The sequence below is a fragment of the Argiope bruennichi genome, chromosome X1 (genome assembly GCF_947563725.1).
Source record: "Argiope bruennichi chromosome X1, qqArgBrue1.1, whole genome shotgun sequence".
Classification (NCBI taxonomy): Eukaryota; Metazoa; Arthropoda; class Arachnida; order Araneae; family Araneidae; genus Argiope; species Argiope bruennichi.
The window spans coordinates 89,285,412-89,308,443 of NC_079162.1; the positions used below are offsets into that span (position 1 = coordinate 89,285,412).

Consider the following 23,032-nt stretch of genomic DNA (forward strand, 5'->3'; position numbering starts at 1 on the left):
CTCTGCATTTCACTGTCCAGTTCTTTATTATTATTTATTTATTTATATTTAATAATATATGAAACAGCCAAATTACAGTTGAATGAAAGAAAATAAATCTGCGAGTTAATTGGTTATAATGTCATTTTGAAAAATTACGAAAAATTTGACAATAAATTATTTCCATGTATTTATTTCGTATCTTAATTTTTACAAATAATAAAGAAGGCATCTTGAATATATTATATATACATATAAATAAAACCTTAAGACTACATAAACATGTCACGAATCTGTTCTAAACAGACAAAAAGTTACTTTAATGTAAATATTATCATATGTTACATCTTTTTATAACATGTATTATTCCTATATTGATGTATGGTCCCTATGCAGCACATTCAATTTTCAGTTAAGTATAATTCAATCAGTTTTAAAGATATGGGCATGCAGTTTTTTTGTAATGACGTTGTTGTATAAAAAATGAAAGCTTTCTAACTGACTAAATTTCTCTAAAGTGGTCGAATAAAAATTTAAAAATTGTAACATTTTAAAAATTAATGGGTTTTGTTTACATGGTCTTATTTCATACTTTACTTTGAAGTACTTTTCAATATTTACATTGACCACATATCTCTAATGGATAAAGAATTAAACCATGTTAGATAAAGAATTAAACCATGTTTCAATCTTCTTGGGACACTTTGCATATATAGGTATATGAAGAGATAAATTTCATGAAGTAAAATAAATTAAATTTTAAATCATGTAATCTAGTCTTGGACCATATACTATATCTTTGGTATAATTTTTAAAGCTTAAAATTAATGAATCGAACATGCACTACAAGTAAAGATATTATTAATTTAAAAACATCCAAAAATAACACCAATAATTAATCATATTATTCTTATTCAGATTGTTGGAATAATGATGTATATGTCCTCAAGTCAAAAGTTAACGACTGCTAACTCATTCACATCGGAAATTCTAAATATGTGTTGCAAATTAACTAATAGTATAAAGCTGATAAAATTATAAAGAAAGAAGTATTGTCAAAACATTCTTTCTCTTCTGTACAATAAAATTCAATAATATTATATGAATTACAAATGGACGACATGTCTTTTTGTAAATAAGTATTAACTTACATAAAACTTCTGTTATTTTTTAGAATTAGTTTTGCCTTGTTTTTATTATATTTTTAACAAATTGCGGCTTCTTAATGGCATTATTTTAAATCTATATATCCTAATAATAACATATAAACGAGTTAATTACTTTGATAATTAATGGACTTAATTTTCATTTGTCATAAGATAATGAACTAAGTTTGCTACTCTGAATTTCTTTCAGAAATAAACTGCCATGTGATCTTTGCTAAAACTTGTATTTGAAAAATTATTCAAAGCATAAACATTGATCAAAAAATTTCTAAGTAAAAAATGCCCCGCCCCCATGACTTGTGGTGTTTTGAGTTACAGTCAAATTAATATCAAAAATCAGAGTTATTTTACTATGAAATTTGACTTCAAGCACTCTATATTGAGGAAAAAATAACCAAACAAGACAAAAGTAAAAGCAACAAATATAGAACAATGAGGCTCAAAATGTGACATAAATGGATGTAATCATGTATACAGCAAATCATACGATATATTTGGACCAAATAAAATCGCAATCGATGGTGCAGAAATACTTGATTCAAGACTGGGATGCAGAATTTGCATGGTAGAATAGCATTTAAATAACAATTGACAAGTGAATAAACTCACTGTTTGGTGAATACTTTTATTAACGTCACAGGCAGGCGAGCTAAATAGTCGATAGTTTTTGTATTTTATTCCTAGTAAAATTATACTCAGCAGAAATAAGTATAGGAGACTCAAAGATAAGTCATGACATGAAAATAATAAACATAGGTATCAAGAAATAATGTTAAAATTATTTTATAAACATACATATAGAGAATAGGCTTGAAAATCATGCTGATAATTTGAGTGAAATCACAATGTTGGACTTGGAAGAAATTGTGCACAAAAACAATATTTTTTTTGTAAATCATAAGCATTTATATAAAATCACATTTCAGTCTAATATTCTAACATATCAAGTAATAACTTTAAATAGTACTCTGATTTAATTTTGATGCAAACCTTTATTTTCATAAACTTTTTCACTATGGAAACACGCAGAGTAAACAACTATAAAGGATAAATCAAGCATCCTTTAGGCTAAAATGCTCCGTTTTAGCTTAAAGGACACTATTTTAAAATACAGGGTGGTTATCATTACAATTCCCCTATAAACAGCCTCCTACAACTTAAATGGGTGAACGGATTGCAATGAAATTTGGTACTTACACTATAAACGAGATGCGCCGATGAAATTTCAAAAAAGTTTCAAAATGCCTTCCAGAGGGCGCCTTTTCCGGAAAACATTAAATTTAACGCAATAAACGACCAAAACGGAATACAGAAACAATATTAACAATTATTGACTAGTTTTTGATACCCTTGTTACTACATTAAGTAAAGGTAAGAAAAAATAACAGTACGCTGTTTGGGGGGGGGGAGGGAGTTCAGTTTGCAGAAATAAGAACAGATTAGGACGAAATTGCTCAAGAGGAGCAGTTGTTCATCCAGTCCAGAACGATGTAAGGAAAGAAGCTTCATGCGAAACCTGCAACTCTCATTCACCTGCAGAATTTCAAGTCGATAGATAGTGTGTTCAACAGCAGCTCGTAACTGATCAGTTGTGACGCTTGGCACATGGAGATTTATGGAGTTCTTTAAGTCATTCAACATCTTAACACCTCCACGACACACCACCTTTTAAGTGACCCCATAAGAAATCACACGGATTTAGATCCGACGAACGTGGTCACCATGGATTACGAAAGAAGTGACTAATAACACGTTCGTCTGTGAAGTGTTGGAGAAATAGCCCCTTCAACAGACTCATGGATATGAAGGGGCGCACCATCCTGCATGAAAATGGTCGATGTAAGGACCTGCCTTTGCTGTAGTTGCGGCACAACAAACGTCTGCAGCATACCATGGTACCGACGGCCCGGAACGTAACATGTGACAGGACCGCGTGCAGCTTTTTCCTCAAAAAAGAATGGCCCAAAGATGAATGTCACCGTGAATCCACAACAGACAGTCAGTCACCTTTGGAGAATGTAGGGGAAAATCAGTGTGCATCAGTGGACTTTCCATAGTCCAAATGCGGCAATTCTGTGTTCTGACTATCCCATTGAGGTAGAAATGAGCCTCGTCGCTCCACATAATATTCCAAGGCCATGGCAGATCAACAGTCATTCTGTTGAGAAAACTGCGAATGAGAGACGTTGTGGCTTGTCCCTATCAAGCAGCTCTTGGATATAGTGGATCTTGTATGGGAAGTGGTGTATTATGTTTCTAATCATTTTTCGGACGGTTCTGTAAGAATAGCCTGCCTGTCGAGAAACTGCACGTGCGCTACTGCCCCCAACTCCGATGTCTCTGTCTGTGAGGCAACAACTGTCTTGACGGCATCAAAAAGTACCGGTGTGACAGGTTTACGGTCTCTTCCAGGTTGAAGTCTTAATGTCTCCGTCGCTTCAAATCTCTTAATCATGGCCCGGATTCCTTTAGCACACTGGTCCACACCGTAGGTTTTTCACACAACGAAATTCACGAACTACAGCAGAAGCATTCTTCTTGCTTTCGTAAAAAAACTTCACCAATATCGCACGTCCAACTAATGATACCGTCATCATTACAACCTTAAACATCGACATAAAACATGATAACATCTGCAAACGTTTCATACACTAACCGGTTTTACATAAAGCTTCCTCTTCTACACAAGCATGCAAATCTCGATATTCTTTTCCTAAACTGACAGCTTTTCCGGTTTTACGTTTTATTACTCATAATTCTTGTTCTGGATTGCTAATATTGTTTCTGTATTTCGTTTTGGTCGTTTACTGTATAAACTTACTTTTTTCCTGAAAAGGCGCCCTCTGGTGGACATTTTGGAACTTTTTTTTTCGAAACTTCGAGAGCGCATTTCGTGTATAGTCTATATACCAAATTTCGTTGCAATCCGTTCACCCGTTTGCGTTGTAGGGTGCTGTTTATAGGAGGAGTTTAATTATAACCACCCTGTTCAATAATGATTTAAAATCAAATTTAGCAACTGAAAGTTTAGAAACAAAATTTCTTATACCCATCACAGAAATAATTTCTATGACTTTTCATGCAGATGAAAACGTGATTTATTAACTATGTAATAAAAGTAGAAACTAGGAGACACTGGAGTTCTAACCAATCCGAATCATCTAGCTTTGAAGACAAATTTTAGATTTTGTTTGATTTAGATTTAGACACTGCAACGGCCACAATAGTATTTATTTACTCATTTCTAATTCTTTTATATTTGCAGTGATGCATTAAAATCTTGATTAATTGAAATAAGCAAAGTGGAATCATAACCACTTCAAGACAGAAATAAACTGAGATAGGACACATACACAGAACTTTGCTTTAATCATACTTACTCAGAACTAGAGCTGTTATCAGAAGAACCCCTGAAACGTTTTTTACTGCGTTTATTTCGATAATTTCTCTGAGATCTAGATCTTATGGCACTTTTAGATCTAGACGGCCAACCTTTAACAGTAGTTGTTTCTTCCATTCTCGATTTGTATTTCTTATCATCCCAGTAGGTACTAGGAGACTCCTTTTCACTAGACCTAAGTAGAGATGGAGTTCATAAATTTCAAAAAGTATCATCACTTTCAAATGTAAATCAATTTTAACAGAAAATTCAATAACGAATTATATGATCTAGCTTAAATTTGCATTCTTAGAGAAGTAGACGAGGAACCTTAAATTTACATTTCCACTAAAAATGTTAAAAACAATCACTCTTCTCATGCTCAAAGTATATTACTTTCATGCCTCACAAAAATATCAGGTTTATAATGGTTACACATTGCATTTTTTTAAAATTCATAAGTAAAAATTTTCAGTCTAAAATACCCAGTACAACTAAAAAGAAGAAAAAGAAATGGAATAACCATGAGGTACTAGGATAAGAAATATAAGGAAGATTAAGAAAAATTAGTGCATGCATTTCATGGTTTTATAATTTAAAATTTTTACACTCATTTAAACCTATTGTGACCAAAAGACTGAAATTAAGAAACATATCCAAATAAAGCTAATATAGTAAAACTATATTGTGCATTATTTTTCATAATTGAAAATCAATATCAGAGCAAGAACTTCATTTCAGGACGTAACTATGCTTCCTCTCTCTCTCCCTGTCAAGAAACACTTATGTTTTCATCCATTTTTGAAAAAAGAGCATATTTTTAATCCATTCTCTAATTTTATTTCATCATCTTAAACATATATATTCATTAAGAATTTTCAATGATATATAAATTAATAGTAAAAAAATCATGGCCATACCTAAAAAAACCATACTGTAAGACAAAATAAGTTAAAAACATTAATTTTTAAAGTATTAGTGACACTCTAAGGATATGAAATATGCATGAAGAAATAAAATAGAGAAGCGGCATGATTAAAAAAAAAAAAAATGCAAACTAGTTTATATAGAGGTCTATATTTTTAAACCTTATTGGAAAGCGCAATATGTTCTTTATGTTAACATAATAATTCTGGTTTGAAGAAAATATGTTTTAATGGGGAAAAGCCAAATTAAATGCAGGAAATAAAAGCACAAAAAAGTATAAGCAATCCAAAGACTAAAATATTAATGCATTATCTGAATAAGTGCAAAACCTCCATATATGAAAAATAATTCAAAAAGCAATATGAATCATTTACCATGAACTCGATGAGCTCCGAGATGAAACCTGCAACCTTCTATTTTTGTTGCGACCACGCCTTCTGTGGCTTTCATATTTAGATTCACGATCATTTTTCCTGTAAGTCTCTATCTTTCTGGATCTTTCTTCTTTCCAGACAGCTGAATTTCTAGATCTTCTAGGTGTTGATCCACTTCTATAAAAGAAAAATAACCAGAAAAAAAACAGTGAGGAACAGAGTTTTACACAGATCACCTATTTTTGATGGATTTTTCATATCATTTCAAGACTGAAAATATTTCACAGAAAATAAACTTAATGCAATTAATAGTTCATTTTAAAGGCAATTAAATTACTTATACTGGAACCAACATGACTTCTTTTAAAGGGGAAAAAATACAAATACAATTGCCAATTTTGAATAATGAAGATACATATTAGTAACTATCAAAACTAAAATACCAGACTCCAACATGATTATTAGAAAGTTTTCTTTGAAACCCAAACCATGTTAGACAGAAATTTCAGCAAGGCTTACAATCTTTCAGAACACAAGCTTACATTAACTCAAGAAAAATACTAAACTATTACTTAATGGCCACAAGATGGGATAAGTCATTTTTTTATAATTTGCCATTTTTAAAAATTTTTAAAAGAAAGTTTGAATACCTATTGCCCAAGTGCATGCATAAACTAGATACAAATCAGTTAGATGAAAAAGGGGGGGGGATTTCAAAACACCCACTAGATATCACAATAAGTAAACAATAGGATGAGTGAATAAAATTTTGGAAACAAATTAATACACAACAATAACAGAAAACTTATAATACATAAAGATACATGGCAAACAATTTTCTATTTAGTTTAACTGATTTAATAGTACCTCAAATGCTAGAAAGTGACTCATTTGTACATCTGCAGAGGAAGTCGCGATGTTTAATTAGCTTGGGAAGAAACCTCGAGTTATCTTCTTCACAGCAACAGAAATTCATAAGTAATCATACATGAGGTTTTCTTAGTATAAGCTAAAATGCCTAAATCCGCAAATGACCTCATAATTTGGAAAGCGATTGCATGTATATCTGAATGCAGTTCAAAGTTATGTCCTCCACCTTATAAAAGCCCATGGTAGATTAAGACAGCAAGTTTATATAATGCAAAATAATAAAAGTAATTCTTGTGTAAAATAAAGCTGCAGTTTTTGAAATTCCACCCAAAGGCAGAAGAATTCTATAACGAACACCTCAGAACAACAAAAGTGTCTTTGTAATGAAACACTTTTGTTGTTTGTAATAATAATCAGTAACACACATTCAAATTACACGTTTCTATGCGATTTTTTTCGAGTCTGCTGTCTTGAAGATTTCTTGTTTTATAAATATTTTCTGTTAATATTAAGGCGAAAAATGTTTTAAAATTTCTACTAAGGATTGAGGAAGACATTGAAACTAGAGAAGTGAGTGGACAGACCAAGCACTTCAACTAATCCGAGACTTTGGTCCTTAGAGCAACGAGAGCATAGACATACACAATACAAAGTTTTTTTTCTTTCAATTCAATTCAAAGTTTTTCATCCCTGGTTTTTTTTTTAGATGTAAATAATCTCAACCAATTGAAAACACCACTGGAGCTACACAAGATAAAACTTTTCAGCTCTGTCAATGAAAAAGATTCAACCTTCTGATAAACAAAAATATCACAAATAATGAGATCTGTGCTTTTCAATATATGATTTTCACTAGTAAAACATATGTTTGCAGTTTAATGCTCAAAATAGGAAAAATAATTAAATAAGAAAAAAAAATTCACCAGTGAGATGTATATGAATCATTAAGTACACTTTCCCCCAAGCAGGTGGTGGTGGGGAGACAGAGGAGGGATAAAAACACATTAAGAAATTTGATAAGGGTATGATGCAATTTGCATGATATATTGATTCAATCAATTTCTTCTAATTATTTATTCACATTTGAGCTTCCTATGTTTTGTTATGAAGAACAGATGTAAAAGACAAACTTCTTTACAAATTCTTTCTACCTCGCAAACTTTTAGAAAATTCGCACAAGATCAGAAAATGAAATAATCTGTTTAAGAGCATGACTGTGCTGGCAAAAGGCCATAGAATGGAGCTGAAAAATGAATAAAAGTTTGTCACGAAAATTGATCTAAAAAAAAAAGGAAAAATCGCAGTTTTGCATTTGTTGAGAATGAATCTCAAGCATATGCGATTAGAGCCAGAATCTTGTTTTGGGGAATATTAAGCTTTTTAACATGATTAATTAGGCTGAGCATGGACATGAAAATTTGAAAAAGATTACATTTTTAATTAATTTAAACTATCATTTAGTAATGGTGTCTGAAATGGGGAATCAAACATTGAAAGTAAAATTGATAATTTGAAAATGAAGTTATTATCAGTTACTTTATTTTTGGTCTAGCAGTCTTTGTTTACTTTTATTCAGATGCTTGAATTCAAAATAAGCATCAACTTGAAATCTCATCATTTCAAAGATGTAGATTAGAGATGCCCATACAATGTCATCCCACAGTATACAAACAAATAATTTAAGATAGATCATCAAGTTAACAAATTTGTTATTAATTTTTCTGTCAAATAACTTTGTATACAAATTCTATAATTTATAGAATATTACTGTAATTATATTACATTATTACAATCTTTATTAAACAAATTAAAGCAAAAATAATGGCATATTTATAATATATTGGAATTTAAATTATTCGTTTAACTGTCTACCTTATTTTCAACTTGACAGTTCCTGCAAAATAATAATTTGAAAGTTACATAGTTTGAAATTTATTATTTTGTTACATATTATAACAATAATAAAATGCCTTTACATCTGGTTAAGAAAACCATTAACAAACAATCATGGATATTTTTTTAAGAATTTTATTACTTTAATGATTTTCTAAAACATTTCCAGATAAATTCCATTTCCAATTATTTATTGACAAGTCATTAAAAAATAAATCCTATAATATGCACTGTCTAATCAGCAAAATGCGCAAATTCATCCCAGTACAACCATAAATGTTTTTTAATAGTATAGTTAATTATTAAGGATATGAATAAAATAATATAAGCCTTTTATAAATATTTACCTAATTAAATATGCAAATACTTAACTAAATTTACAGTAGATATAATAAAAATGATTAAGCCTACTCTGAACTATATTCAACAGAGGAATCTCTCCTTTTCCTTTCTCTGTCCCTGCCACGTTTCTCCCTGCTATGCCCAATATCTTCGTCATCCTTTTCTGAACTTTCAGAATCATCTATAGTCTCAGTACGGTCTATGAAAATCATTTCTTGATCAGGAGGATCCAATTCTTTCGTCTTCCCATCCCCAGAAACTTTGTCCCTGGTCCTATAAAGAATAAATATATATGTATATTTTTAAATAGGCGATATGAAATCAAGTTCTTGTTAAGTTGTTAACAGCTCTTATTAAGTTGAAAGCAGCAACTCAATATCTCAGATTTTGAATTAAATCTCTTATCATAGGATTGCAAGTAATAATGTAATTTATATTATAATGAAGAAATTATATATATTTTCAGCAATATTTGTTTATATCTGAATCAAAACTATTTAACTGGATCTTTAACTTAATATAGTTACACATATTTAAAATTGAAAGAAATTGAATGTTCTTTATCAGCTCAGACTTTCACTTGGTTCTCAGAATTCTAAATAAACTGTCTGCACAGAAGCTCAAAATCAGAACTTTTTACAACACCCAAATGAAATTACATTTAGCAAGCAGAAACTTATTCAGCATTTCATTTCTTGCACATTTCCAAACTTTCCCTGAAGCGGCAAAATGTAAAAATCTGGTCAATTTGCAATGTAAATATACTTTGTCTATATATTATAAATTACCTTTCAACAAGATAAATTCCAAAAATTAAAATATCTATTAAAAATCGACACCATCACAGTCAAACTTCTTTATTGACTATACCTAAGAAAGCAAGTATGTACTGTTTAAATTGCTTTGGAGTATGAACCCTGTAGGAGTTCATCTAAACATGTGATAGATCTATCAACACAGTTTTTGACAGAAAGAGAAAAGTTTTACTTAAGAATATTATAAAATCTGACATGAGGTCAGATCCTGTGTAACTGTCAGATAAAATAATGAGTAGCACAAAAATCACATATACTAAGTTCATGGTGATATAAACTAAAAGTCTACAATAATTCTGCAATATACAGAGTTAAGGAAATTCTTTATACTGATCATACTTATTAGAACTTGATGAATAATGAAGATAAACAGAACAAAAATTGTAATAAGTTGAATCACTTGAATCTCATTCCAAAAAAGCTTTTGATATAGTGTAAGTTCATTGATAGAACTGAAGAATGTCTCTCACTACAGTTATAAAAATGCAGTTTCTGCAAAATTGTATGCTTTTTTTAAAAAAAATATTTTTATAAGTGCAGAAAGCTCATGCCAAAAAATATTGCTGATAAATAATAGAAGCATATCTAAATGAACAATTTTTTTTTAACAACAAGTGATTGGCTAAAACCTTTATATATTATTGAAACCTCATTACCAGATATTTGAGAAGTTGCAAAAATCTGAACACAAAATATACTTAAATATTGTTTACTAATCAAATAACCACTGCTCTCCACAAATTTAAAACAATAATACACAAAATTCATTTGTTAAGTTGCATGTGATAATTGCAGTGCTTACGGTATAAAATCTGAATTAAAATAAACTACTTTCAGCATTTTTATTCAAAATAAGAGGAAATAAAAACCATGATATCAGCAATATTCAAGTTTGATGCATTCACATTCAAAACTCCATTCCTATCAACACTTTGCAATAAGCATGGAATGCAAAACAAATGTGTAAGAGCCATTTGAATATTTCCAATTCAATATCCCAAATATTAGCATTTCGTAATATTGAACAATGACCAATTTTTGAATAATTATTTTTATAAGGATAATGAGGAGGGAGAAAGTTATAATATAAACCATTAAATAATACTGCAAGCATTTATAATTTAGTTTGTTATTCAAAATACTTGCTTAAAATGATAAGTTTAGTACAGTAACTAAACATATGTATGACAATTAAGTTATAAGATAAATAACTCGCACTTCCCACTTATACAACTCATATTTTCTTAATTTATCTTAATACTTCTATAGTAACTACCCTAGAAAATTTATCAAAATTTTCAATTTCAAAATTCAAATACCCGATTCAAGAAAATTGCTTCATTAAGATTTATTTCTAATATATCTATTAAACAACTGCATCTATTCTATATATTTAAGTTTGCCTTTTACACAATTTTTTATACACTTGAAAAACCATGCCTCCGTTGGATTTCTTCTCAAATTAAATAATACTTACATACAGGAAAGTGAAATGTGACTGGAATTTCCAGAAATTAGACATATTTAACATTTTGTTCAATAGCAAAACCCATATATTTAAACTTTAACTAGAGACTGCCATCATTATGGAAAACCAAACATTTGTTATGTCTTGCAAACTTAACACTTTTCATGGCAGATAAAGTTGTTTGAAGTCTATATGAAACAATAGTACTTACATTATAAAATCCCAACTGCCACCTAGAAAAGAAAGAAAAGAAGAAAAAATTAACAATGACACAGAAATGGGAATTTAAATTAAGCTTACAGATAATTTAAAATCAACATAATTTTAATAATGAATGATAAACAAATTAAGCTAAAAAAAGTTTTATTCAACTATGCTTTTAGCTACTTAAAATCAGAAGTGCAATTATAACTTTGGCATCTGGGTTGAACTAACAACATGCCATTTTCCCTTTAAAAGTTATATTAAAATAAAAAGTAAAAAAAAAATTTCTTTGTACTGAAAAACCCTTTTTGGTTTTGTTAATTAGTAAAATTATTGATAATATCATTAAAATTTATTTCATCAGCTAAATAAAGCTCCATGATACTACTAAAAGGTACCTTAATTGTAAGTTGTTTATTGATGATCTTGGATAATTTTTGTTTTAATCTTGCAAAATTTCTTTTATAACTTGAAATACTCATAATAACTGTTAAATAAATTCTTAAAATTATTAGAATATGAGGAACAATGTTCTAGTTTATAATTTTGAATGAAATGTAACAGTTTAAGCAGAAAGCAGCTTCTTTCAATGCTCCAATTAGATTTTCACTTAAAGGTAACAGAATTATGATCTCAAGTCTTTTACATCTGACATGATTTTCTTTTTAATGTCAGTATTAACATGCTACAAATATTCATGCTATGCATGAGAAATATTTCTCAGGAAGGTTGTACATAAAAAGTACATTGTGAGTTTTGAAGCAGTGCTTCTTTACTTTGACCTATTTGGTTCCAAATTTTTGTAAATCTAAATTTGTAAGGTAAAGATCATATACTAAAATTTTTTCACTCCAGTAATTTTTCTTTTTTTCTTCTTTTTTGAGTTATTATATTCTTCAATGCATTTGGGCCCCAATTCAATAATTTTGATAGTTTAAAAATATGCAATATAAAAAATAAATCCTTTTAGTTTTTTAGCCATCATGAACACGTTCACAAGAATTTTAGTCATATAGGAGAATCAAGTATGGCAACAAGTTTTAACAATTTTAGAATGATAAGTCACCAAATGAGTAACCCTTTTTTTAAATTTTTTAACATAGTAGTTAGTTTGGTGAGTTTGGTTTGACCAGCACTTTTTCCATTTTTGAGAGAAATCTGGTATCCAGTACCCTTATTTTACTTGAACTTTTACAGTGCAATTCTATCCAAAATTTGACAGAAATTTATGATTTTGCTATTCATATCTTATAATTCAGGCTATAACATACAAAATTTCATCCATATAGATTATTTCTTTTTGATAGTAAACATAATTCCAAAACAGTATTTTTTCCAGGTCTTTATTATTAGGAGATGCAATACATAAAAATGAATTAATATTCATAAATCTGGATAATATATTTGTTTTTTATATTCCAAGCATGAGAAAGAAAAAAACTACTAATAATATTTTAAAATATAATTACGAAATTCTTTTATGAATTTAAACATACAAAAAAAATATGGAATAGATTTCAAACAAACAAATCAGTCAACTTAATCAAACAGGTATAAATATACAAGCAAAAAATAAATATGGGGAAACATATTTTACATTTTTATATGGTTTCAAAAACGAAAGTGACTGTATTATGTATATATTTTAATGTAGAATTACATGAAATTGTTCGAATATATTAGTAGAATTATTAATCGAAGTATTATTTATAAAAATGTAACATATATTTGACAATACATCAAAGCAAAAAATAAATATGGGGAAACATATTTTACATTTTTATATGGTTTCAAAAACGAAAGTGACTATATTATATATATATTTTAATGTAGAATTACATGAAATTGTTCGAATATATTAGTAGAATTATTAATCGAAGTATTATTTATAAAAATGTAACATATTTGACAATACATCAAAACAAAACTATGAAAATCAAGTACACATATCAGAAGAAAGTCAAAATACTCTTTCACGGCGATAAACGATATAAATATATGCATTTTTAAAAATGGTTACAATAAATTTATTATGGTTACCTGAAAGGAAGCAATTGCACGTCCCAGAATCACTGTTATATATCAGTCAAAACCGGTAGCAGAAACTTCTCTCCACTCGATGGAACTACACACACTCGCGAGCCGCGACTCAAACAATGAACATAGAGATGTGTTGCCACTCGTCGGTTAATCACAATAAAAAACAGTCGCAATGCTTATTCACACTTTTATTCTTTATTTTAATTCATTCGTATTATAAAGTTTCTTCATTATGGCAATGAGTTTTCCCAATATTCAGTGACTTGACAATAGAGACTTGGCTTCGGAAATATAGGACTGTAAAATCTAAATTAAAAACTAGGTCACTTGTATTTGTGCGGCACTGAATTGGAAACTAAAGTGGATTTTTTTTTTGTTTAATTAAATATTTAACAAAAAAAAACCCCTCTCTTTTTTACTCATGAAAAAACGATTTGAATCGAATGCTTGAATAATTTTTTTTATATCATCAGTATTTTAATTTCCTGATATTTTTTGTATTTTTGTGCTCATCTTAAAAATTCGCATCTTCGCCGTCTTATTGATATACTGATTGCATAATGATTTATTATAAACGGGAATATCGCTAAAAGGGATTGCGGGCTAGATATCTGATTCTTATCGGGCAAATCTGATAAACTCGCCAAATCATCCATAAATCAAATTAGTTTCCTTTAGCATTAGGTCGGAAACTTGAGAGGGTGGCGCATTTCTCACCCGAATCGTCATTTTGTAGCTTCAAATTTTAATTTTTAAAAATCTATCATACTAGTAAGTTCTAAGGTATTTAAATTTTTATGAAAAAATATTCTCAGATCCCAGGTAGCACATCCTGTTGCACAATATGATACACTATACCAATTTGATCTATTGTGTGATATTATATTATATCATTTAATATTCAACAATAATATAAAACATTGTAAATATTATTTAATAACATTCAATATTGCACAATATATGGATGCCACTAGGAATTCAGGTTATTTCAGAATTAAATGCCTTAAAAAAACATAGGCGAGGCGTGGAATTTTAGATAGAGAGTGCAGCCTCCGATTTTATTGTTTTCATTTGAGAAGAAGCATATTTACATAAAATGGCACCCAGGGCAAATACAAATACCAAGCCCCTGCCTTAAATTATAATTCCCATATTGCCCCTTCCATCCTTTGAAACCTTATATCCGGAGGTATTAAGATGGAAAATGTAATTAAATCTAGATATTAATATATAAATCCTTTTTGATCTTATATGAGTAATATTTTACAGAGTAGATTTAATTTCATAATGTAAACCTATTTTAATTTAGTCTCATTTAATCTTTGGCACTGCGAAAGTATTAAGTGCCGCAAAAACTAAGAAATAGGTTGAAAAATTCAAAGAAGAAGAAGAAGTGCAGTTGAAATGCATTACTATTATTATTAAAAAAATAATAATATTCATAAGCTGTAAAACAAGTTAAAAAGGTTAAAATCTTTAAAAAAGTATTGATTCATTAACAGAATAAAAATGCTTTATATATTTTGCAGCTAATGAAATTAATGATTTAGATTCTTACATTTAGCTATTAAAAAAAGTTGGGTGGAATGGCTCTCTAAAATTATGTGAATTAATGAAGGTTGCTTATAATTTTGTCCAAGCATTATTTAAATTTAAATTATAATAAATACACATTGATCAGCTAATTATAATATATCTAAGCTACACAAAGAACTGAATATCAGATTAGATGCTACAAATATTTTTATCCTGAAACTGAACCAAACCACCATCTTATGAAATGCAAAGCTACAACATATCTAGAAAAAATTGTTACAGTACCCAATTAAATCACTCAGTTATGTAACTTTAAATGAGCAATTCTTGTATATATATATATGAATTTATTTCGTGTATCTCGTAAAGGGCTCAAACGATTTGGATCAAATTATATATTTAGATGAGGCTTTTTTTTAAAATTTATCTATATAGGTGTTTTTCCTGAAAAAACACAGACACACACACGCATATTTTTTTATAACTAAATATTGACATGTGGCTATACATGACGTGCATAAGCGCATCAGATATGAAGTATGGTTGGGGTTTCGGACTCCCATGCATTTTTCTCATGTTCGATTCAAGTTTGCAAGTTTTAATAAGATTTCGCTTACAATTTTGAACGAAACGTAGGACAGGATTTTATTTATAACTTTACAAAAAAATTACCGAGGGATGTTTAGTACATACATACATATTAAATGTACTGATTGGCTTTTAGATTTCAGCATTGAACTATTACCAGGGTAAAGACGATGTTAAGAGATTAGTGCGCCTGCAAAGATGTAAAGAAATTCGACCAGTGCGGAGAATTTTTCCATTTGTTTCTCAACCAGGCTTAAAAACCGTCTAAAGGAAACAAAACATGAAAATACTAACAATGAGGTTTCCAATGAAACTATTTACAATGCTGCAGCGGCTGTCAATTTAAAACAAGTGGGAGGGATGTTAAACATCATCTAAAGTTTGGCTAAAAAAACTTCATTTGATTTAACTTCTGAACTTTCAGATTTTCTCCTTCATTGTATAAATATTGAAATTCAAAAGTAGAAATGTTTTACTTTTGGTTTAATTTTATATTTCATTTATTTTTAAATTTTCATATTTTTTGTTAATTTAAAGTGTTGTCTTCCAAAGACAAAGATACCAAATCCAGTTCTCAAGTTATTTTTGATAATTTATGGACTTATGTTTATGCGGCACTTATTAACTGTAAGCGAAATTAAAGTAGAGTTGCTTTTTTTTAAAAAAATTCTTTCTTCTCTAGTAATGAATAAACCGTTTTAAATCGAAACTTCGACAATTTATTTTTGAATATCTACCGTACTTTGAATTCCTTAATATTTAACAACTATTTTCAATGTCATTTTATAAATTCTTGTTTTGCAGCGTAGTTAATATGCTGATTGCTTAAAGAGTTAATTGGAGAAAAAGGAATATATATATGCTTTGAGCTGTATTAAGTTCCTTAAACAATGAAAAACTTCACAATAAACCACGCCTTCTTTTTTTTTTGGAAAACAGGGACTAACATCATCGAAAAATAATACTTTTCATATAGATATAAATAATTTATAAAAGAATAGGGCACATAAAATTATTCCAACGTAGATATGAGATAACCCCATCTTTATTAATCTCCTTTGTTTAATTCTTGATATGAATTTTAAAATGGAATTAATTCCTTATTATACAATTAAGGAATTTATTTTATAAATATTTCTTCGCTGCAAAAATCTATGCACATTTATTCATTCTTCAACACGTGACATATCAAATATGAATGGTTCTCCGTCCATCTATGAAACGCTGTATACCCTACTGATGAATGAGTCGATGTAGGAGAATTGAATAAATAAATAGCAAATAAAAAGTATTCAAAGCACTTCTTAATGATCTAAAATTATATAAAAACAATTCTCATATAATTAATTTATGATTTTTTTTAATTCGAAAGGCTCTTTGATTTCTATTGATTATTGATAACAAAAATTAATAAATAATTTTGAGTAAGATTTTACTAATTTTTCAAATGTTTATATATTTTTTGTATCATGCAGTTTTCTGAGAGTAGTATTAGAAAGAAAGACGATTTTCATAAAGTGCATTTAGCATTTGTTTTCATTTCTTTTTTTTAACGATTATAAAAATATATCGTTTTTAAAAACACCCGTTTTGCTATATTATGCTTTATAATATACAGCATTATTTCATGAATTAGTGCTTTTCCTCAATACTCTGTTTGTCACTAAAAAATTGCAATTAAAAATTTACCCGTAACAATTTTTAACCTTCCTACGGTAGCATTTTGGCAGGTTTGAGTGTTCAAAGCATCTAACTTTTGTTTCCCGCACAAGACAATTCAACGAGTTGAAAAGACGTTCCTAAATTATTAGAATTATTTTCAATACAAAAAATTTTATGCCAGTTATTTATTTAGAATCTGATTAAACGTTGGGATTTCACTTTGAAATATATTGCAAGACAACAAGCTCAATTTGCATTGAAATGATAAGCAAAAGCCTAGTAGCGCTATTTTATTAAATTTGTGTATTAAAAAATACGTTAAAATGTTCCGGCTTGCATTTTCGGAAAACACTTAAAACATTTTCATTACGTTAATCCAAAAATGTTTGGTTTCAGCTATAACACGAAGATGAGAAATAAGATATATATATATTAAAAATGTATTTATTAAATATATATATTAAAAATGTGTTTAAATGCCCTGGCTAGCATTTTTGTACAGCACTTAAAACATTTTCATTAAGTTAATCCCAAAATAGTTTCCTTTCAGCTACAGAGCTATAACACGAAGATTAGAAATAAGAAAAACATTGATCAGATCAATTGCTTAAGTAATACTTAAACTTGATTTCTTGATAATTTTTTAATACAAGTACTAAATACAAGATATTTTTAAATTACGTGTGTTAAGAGTCTTGAAGAATTATGAAGCGTATCCTAATAAATGAAAGCTTACCAACGGATTCTTCATCTTCCTGATATTGTCGCTCTATTATAACCACATCTTCTGGTTCATCGATCGGCGGACTTTCTTGTAAAAGAAGGGCTCTTAGCATCATCGTGAAGGATTTCAGTAGCCACTTCCACGAAATATGTTGAATTTAATGGCAGATTTTTTAAAGGTTTTTCATCTGACAAGTTATCTTATTTTCTTTCGTAGCAGGACTTTCTTCTTTCACACTTCTGATCCCAAACAAGGCCCCTTCTGCCTTCAGGATAACAGCTTGAACCAGTATCTTGTAAAATATACAATCCCATTCACGCTTTAGGCCAATTTCTCAGTTGCTACGTAAGGTCCATCTATTCATTAAAGATAAGGCAATACATGTAAGAAGAGCCAAAATGATGTATGGTGTTGAAATGATACTAGAATAAATGGTGGCTTTTAGGAACTTTTTTTTTTTTAATCGACATATCTTCTAACTGAATACAGAAAAAAATGTCAGAGTAAAACAGTAACATTATTAATAATGAAATACTTTCTACTACTTTTAAATCAGTTTTTGATTTTATAATTTTTGGATGTTATGAAAAATTATTATCTTTCACTGAAATTTATTATGGAATTTTCGATGAAGAATTTATGCATAACAATTGAACTTTTAAACACGCGACCGCGATTCTACTTTTATACATGTTCCTAAAGAACTAAACCAATATTATTGTTCCGTAATTCAGTATTTAAAATGTTCCAGTTCCTTTTGTACCATTATAAAATAATTTAATATTTACAGAAACTATTAAGTTATGCTCAAACATCACAATTTTGGATTACACGAAATATAAAAGTCATATTAAGTTGGTCGGAACGTTTGTTGTAAAATCTGATAAGTGAGAATTTACTAAAAACTTTAAGGAAAAGAGGGAAAATCCGGACAAAAATGTGTCAAAAATCAGTACCCTTCGGAACTTTAAAATGTTTACTTATGTGATAGCTACTGTAATTGTGTAAAATGAAGACGCAATCAATAACAAATATGAAGAATATAACTAAATGGCCACTCCACCCCGCCCAAAGGTATGTGGAACAAAGAGAATATAAAAGAAATATTATCAATATGTAAAATTAAATAGATTTAATTTCCAAATTAAACAGCTTCATATAGAATTTCAAATGTCATGGCACATTTAGTTTTAGGAATTTTACGATGAGAAATGATCTGATTCAATGCCTGAAATTGAAATAAAGAGATAAATTTTTAAAAATGGATTTTAGAAAATATTTTCAAAAAATGCAAACGATAACTTTTTGATTTTAATTTCAGAAATAGAAATATGCGGAATTAGAGAATGGAAAAATCTCTCTCAAGAGCATATATTAAAAATAATAAATATTGTTTTTTAAATATCAAATTAGAGTTATCATTTGGCAACATAGAATTAAAACTAATTATTGATTTTGAATTCTTTTAAATTTAAAACTGCATTGAAATTATTAAATGAGGTAAAATTTGACAGAAATTGGGATGATTTATTATTAAATAAAATTTACTTAAAGAATTCAGTAACTCTTTTTTTCATTGAATTAAATTTACGAAAATAATTCGGTTGTAGATATATAATCATTGCAATGATTAAAAAATGAGAATAGAACAATAATGAAAGAGTTGTTTTGAATAATAAATAAGCTGAAGAAAATGTTTTTTTAATTAAAAGATAATATTTTGAAATTAGATCAGAATGCTTAATTTTCTTTAAAAAAACTAAAAAACTAGTACCAAACTTCAATAAATGAAAATATTTTGAATTTTTATGAAATTTATAAGCTTTTATTTATAAAAGCTAAATTAGCTTTTTTAGAAAGAAATTTTATTCTAATCTAATATTTTGAAATTAGTTTTAGAATACTTAGTTTTCTTTAAAAAAAAACTGGTACTAAACTTCAATATCAGAAAATATTTCGCATTTTTATAAACTTTATAAGATTTTTTTGATGAGTTCATTTAGCTTATTATTAATCATTTAATCATTAATTGCCAAATAATGTAAATATATGATATATTAAATATCACAAATTTAAAATATAAGATATATTAAAAATATTGAATATACTGATATATTAAAAAATTACATTTTTGATTATAAAATCTGTTCGGATGGAATCAAATGGAACTATAATCTCAGGGAAGGATAAGCTAACAGGCGAAGGTTAAAATATTGGATAATTAGTTAGTTATTATAATTGCATTATCTTTCATCACAACTCTATTTTCATTTCTTTTAATTGCTTCCTACCCTATTATTATTTTAAGAGTTAAGGTTGAGAAATTATCTAAAACATTTATTCCCATCTCTTCTCATTCAGTTTATCTTATAGTTATACTAAATATCTTCTCTAAATAATTCAGTTTATCTTACAGCTATACTAAATATCTTCTCAAAATAATTCAGTTTATCTTATAGCTATACAAAATATCTTCTCAAAATAATTCAGTTTATTTTATAGCCATGCTAAATATCTTCTCAAAATAAATCAGTTTATCTTAGAGCTATACTAAATATCTTCTCTAAATAATTCAATTTCTCTTATAGCTATACTAAATATCTTCTCAAAATAATCTTTAAAAATTGCTAATTGCTTTTCTGATGAATTTCAATAACTAAAAATGCACCTTTTTAGTGATATATCAATTTTTATGTCACGTTGTGGGTTTTACCAACTCATACTTCAGATAAAGAGAATAAATGATATATGTCTTTTATTCTCTTTATCTGGACATAAGTGTAACATGACATAAGATTGAATTATTATGTCTCTAAAATCCAAAATTCAATGAGGGAAAAATAAAAATAAAAATGGAAAAAGTTAAGCTATATAAAAAGTAAATATAATAACAGAAAGAGTAATTACTTAAGAGGATGGAGAACTTTATGATAAATGATGGAATTAAACATAAGTGTAACATGACATAAGATTGAATTATTTTATCTCTAAAATCCAAAATTCAATGAGGAAAAATAAAAATAAAAATGGAAAAAGTTAAGCTATACAAAAAGTAAATATAATAACAGAAAGAGCAATTACTTAAGAGGATGGAAAACTTTATGATAAATGATGGAATTAAACATAAGTGTAACATGACATAAGATTGAATTATTATATCTCTAAAATCCAAAATTCAATGAGGAAAAATAAAAATAAAAATGGAAAAAGTTAAGCAATACAAAAAGTAAATATAATAACAGAAAGAGCAATTACTTAAGAGGATGGAAAACTTTATAATAAATGATAGAATTAAAGAATTTTCTCTACTTTCCAAAAATTAATGTTGATGAAATAAACTATTTGGTGCAGTCTGAAACATTAATATTATTATTATTTCTTAAGTTAAATTTATTTTCAAAGTCAAATCAACAGCTTAAACAAAAATCCAAATGTGGTATCGAATTTGGTATAAAATTTACATACTATTGATGAATAACGAGTTTATCATGAAAAAATTAATCCTGTTGGAAAAAATTATTAATTAAATAATTTTATACTCACAGGGGTTTTCAAGATCTTTCACATGCGACTTACAATTTTATTACACATTTTTTTTATCATATGCATAGGAAATTAAGGCATAATTCTACATTTTGAACTTTTTATTTTGTTTCAAGAGCATCGTTATCGATAAGGATGTTGAAAAAGAAAGTTAATAACGGTTTTCATGCCAGTGATAAGAAATGTTTCTGTTGGTGAATATTTGAAAAGGATTAACTGTTGATTAATCAGGTTATTACAGTTCCAGATTTACTCCTATCGAACCTGGGACTGTAAACCAACTAAGTACTCCGACCCGTATTTGATTTTTAAACTGTAATTCTTTCATATTTTCAAATTAAAAACTTTTTGCAAAATTTATAAAACTTTGAATTGCAGTCATAGTCATAAGGATCTTTCTTATCTTGTTCAATCTTTAATTTATTTGAAATTTTGAGATACTTTGCCAAATTATTGATCAAGACTATGATATCTTTTTGGAAAACACTAAAAAAATGTATATTTTCTATTAGATTTTCAAGCACCAAAAGTTACTAAAGTTAATAAAAAATAAAAAAAGTTAATAAAATTAAATTTAAAAAAACTTTTTTTCGTTCATTTTTTTTACGCAGAAGTTATAGGAAGGGTTTACTCTACATTAGATTTCGTTATCTTAGCAGGTGGGAAGGTGAGAATTAAATACTGTATTGTAGAAATAACAAATATCAAAACGTAATTACGGTTTTAAATTTGATTTATTTTGACTTTTGGATGAATGACTTTTTTTAACACTTCAGTATTGTTAAAATATTCTTTATCTGTCATCCATAGAATATAAAATGGGATAGGGAATTAAATCCCTTAAAAACAACTATCGATAAATTTTAATTGCATAATATTTTTCACTTAAACATTAAAATTTGAGATTAAGTTTTTATTTTAATTTAAGCAATTGTAATTAATAAGTAAAAAATTATTTCGTACTTTTAGATTTCTATTTTAATAGCCAACTTAACAGATCCCTTATTTCATAGCACATTGTACTTTGTTAATAGCATTGGTTTTGAGTAATTCTGCTGCTTACCTTAACCGTTTTCGGAGAACAAACAAATAAGGTCCTATCTTGAATATGAGTGAAACACAAGTGAGAGTTTCCAAATCGTAATGTGATAGAAATTCTTGGCCTTATCAGTCTTCAACAGTCCCCCTCTTGGGTACGAAGTAAATACCGCGCCAAGAGAGCTCAAACTTAAAGAAGGGATTATTGCAGTCAAAGTTCAGCTCACATGAACCACCCAATAAAAATGTAGAAATGAATAGAGATATTGGCCAATCAAACAGAAGAAATTTAACTAATCTTTGATTATGGGGTGATGGATTTTTTTATTACCGATTATGACATATAATGGTATTTTACTCTTTTGTAATTTTATATCGAAGATAATTATCGAAGATAATTTGTATATTTTAATGATTTGAAGTCTTATTTTAAAACATGAGAAATGTTAAAAGAATTTCAAATGCCAAAACATCCACTATTCTA

At 28.2% G+C, this 23,032-nt stretch overlaps 1 protein-coding gene across 2 annotated transcripts in view; it reads right to left on the reverse strand.

The window, feature by feature from the left end:
• The window catches only part of LOC129958555 (trichohyalin-like), a 60,506-nt gene extending 37,823 nt beyond the window's left edge, over window positions 1-22,683 (reverse strand). Inside the window, exons 1-6 of one of the 2 annotated variants that reach the window (XM_056071100.1) lie at window positions 22,574-22,683; window positions 17,980-18,323; window positions 11,425-11,446; window positions 9,000-9,203; window positions 5,826-6,002; window positions 4,526-4,720 (exon numbers count right to left, since the gene is read on the reverse strand). In XM_056071100.1, the coding sequence (XP_055927075.1) occupies window positions 4,526-4,720; window positions 5,826-6,002; window positions 9,000-9,203; window positions 11,425-11,446; window positions 17,980-18,082 (701 nt within the window). In that variant the 5' untranslated portion in view covers window positions 18,083-18,323; window positions 22,574-22,683. Of the gene's footprint in view, window positions 1-4,525; window positions 4,721-5,825; window positions 6,003-8,999; window positions 9,204-11,424; window positions 11,447-13,457; window positions 13,561-17,979; window positions 18,324-22,573 lie in introns of those variants that run through there. The other variant, XM_056071101.1, reaches the window with a different exon arrangement.
• Window positions 22,684-23,032: the final 349 nt, after the last annotated feature.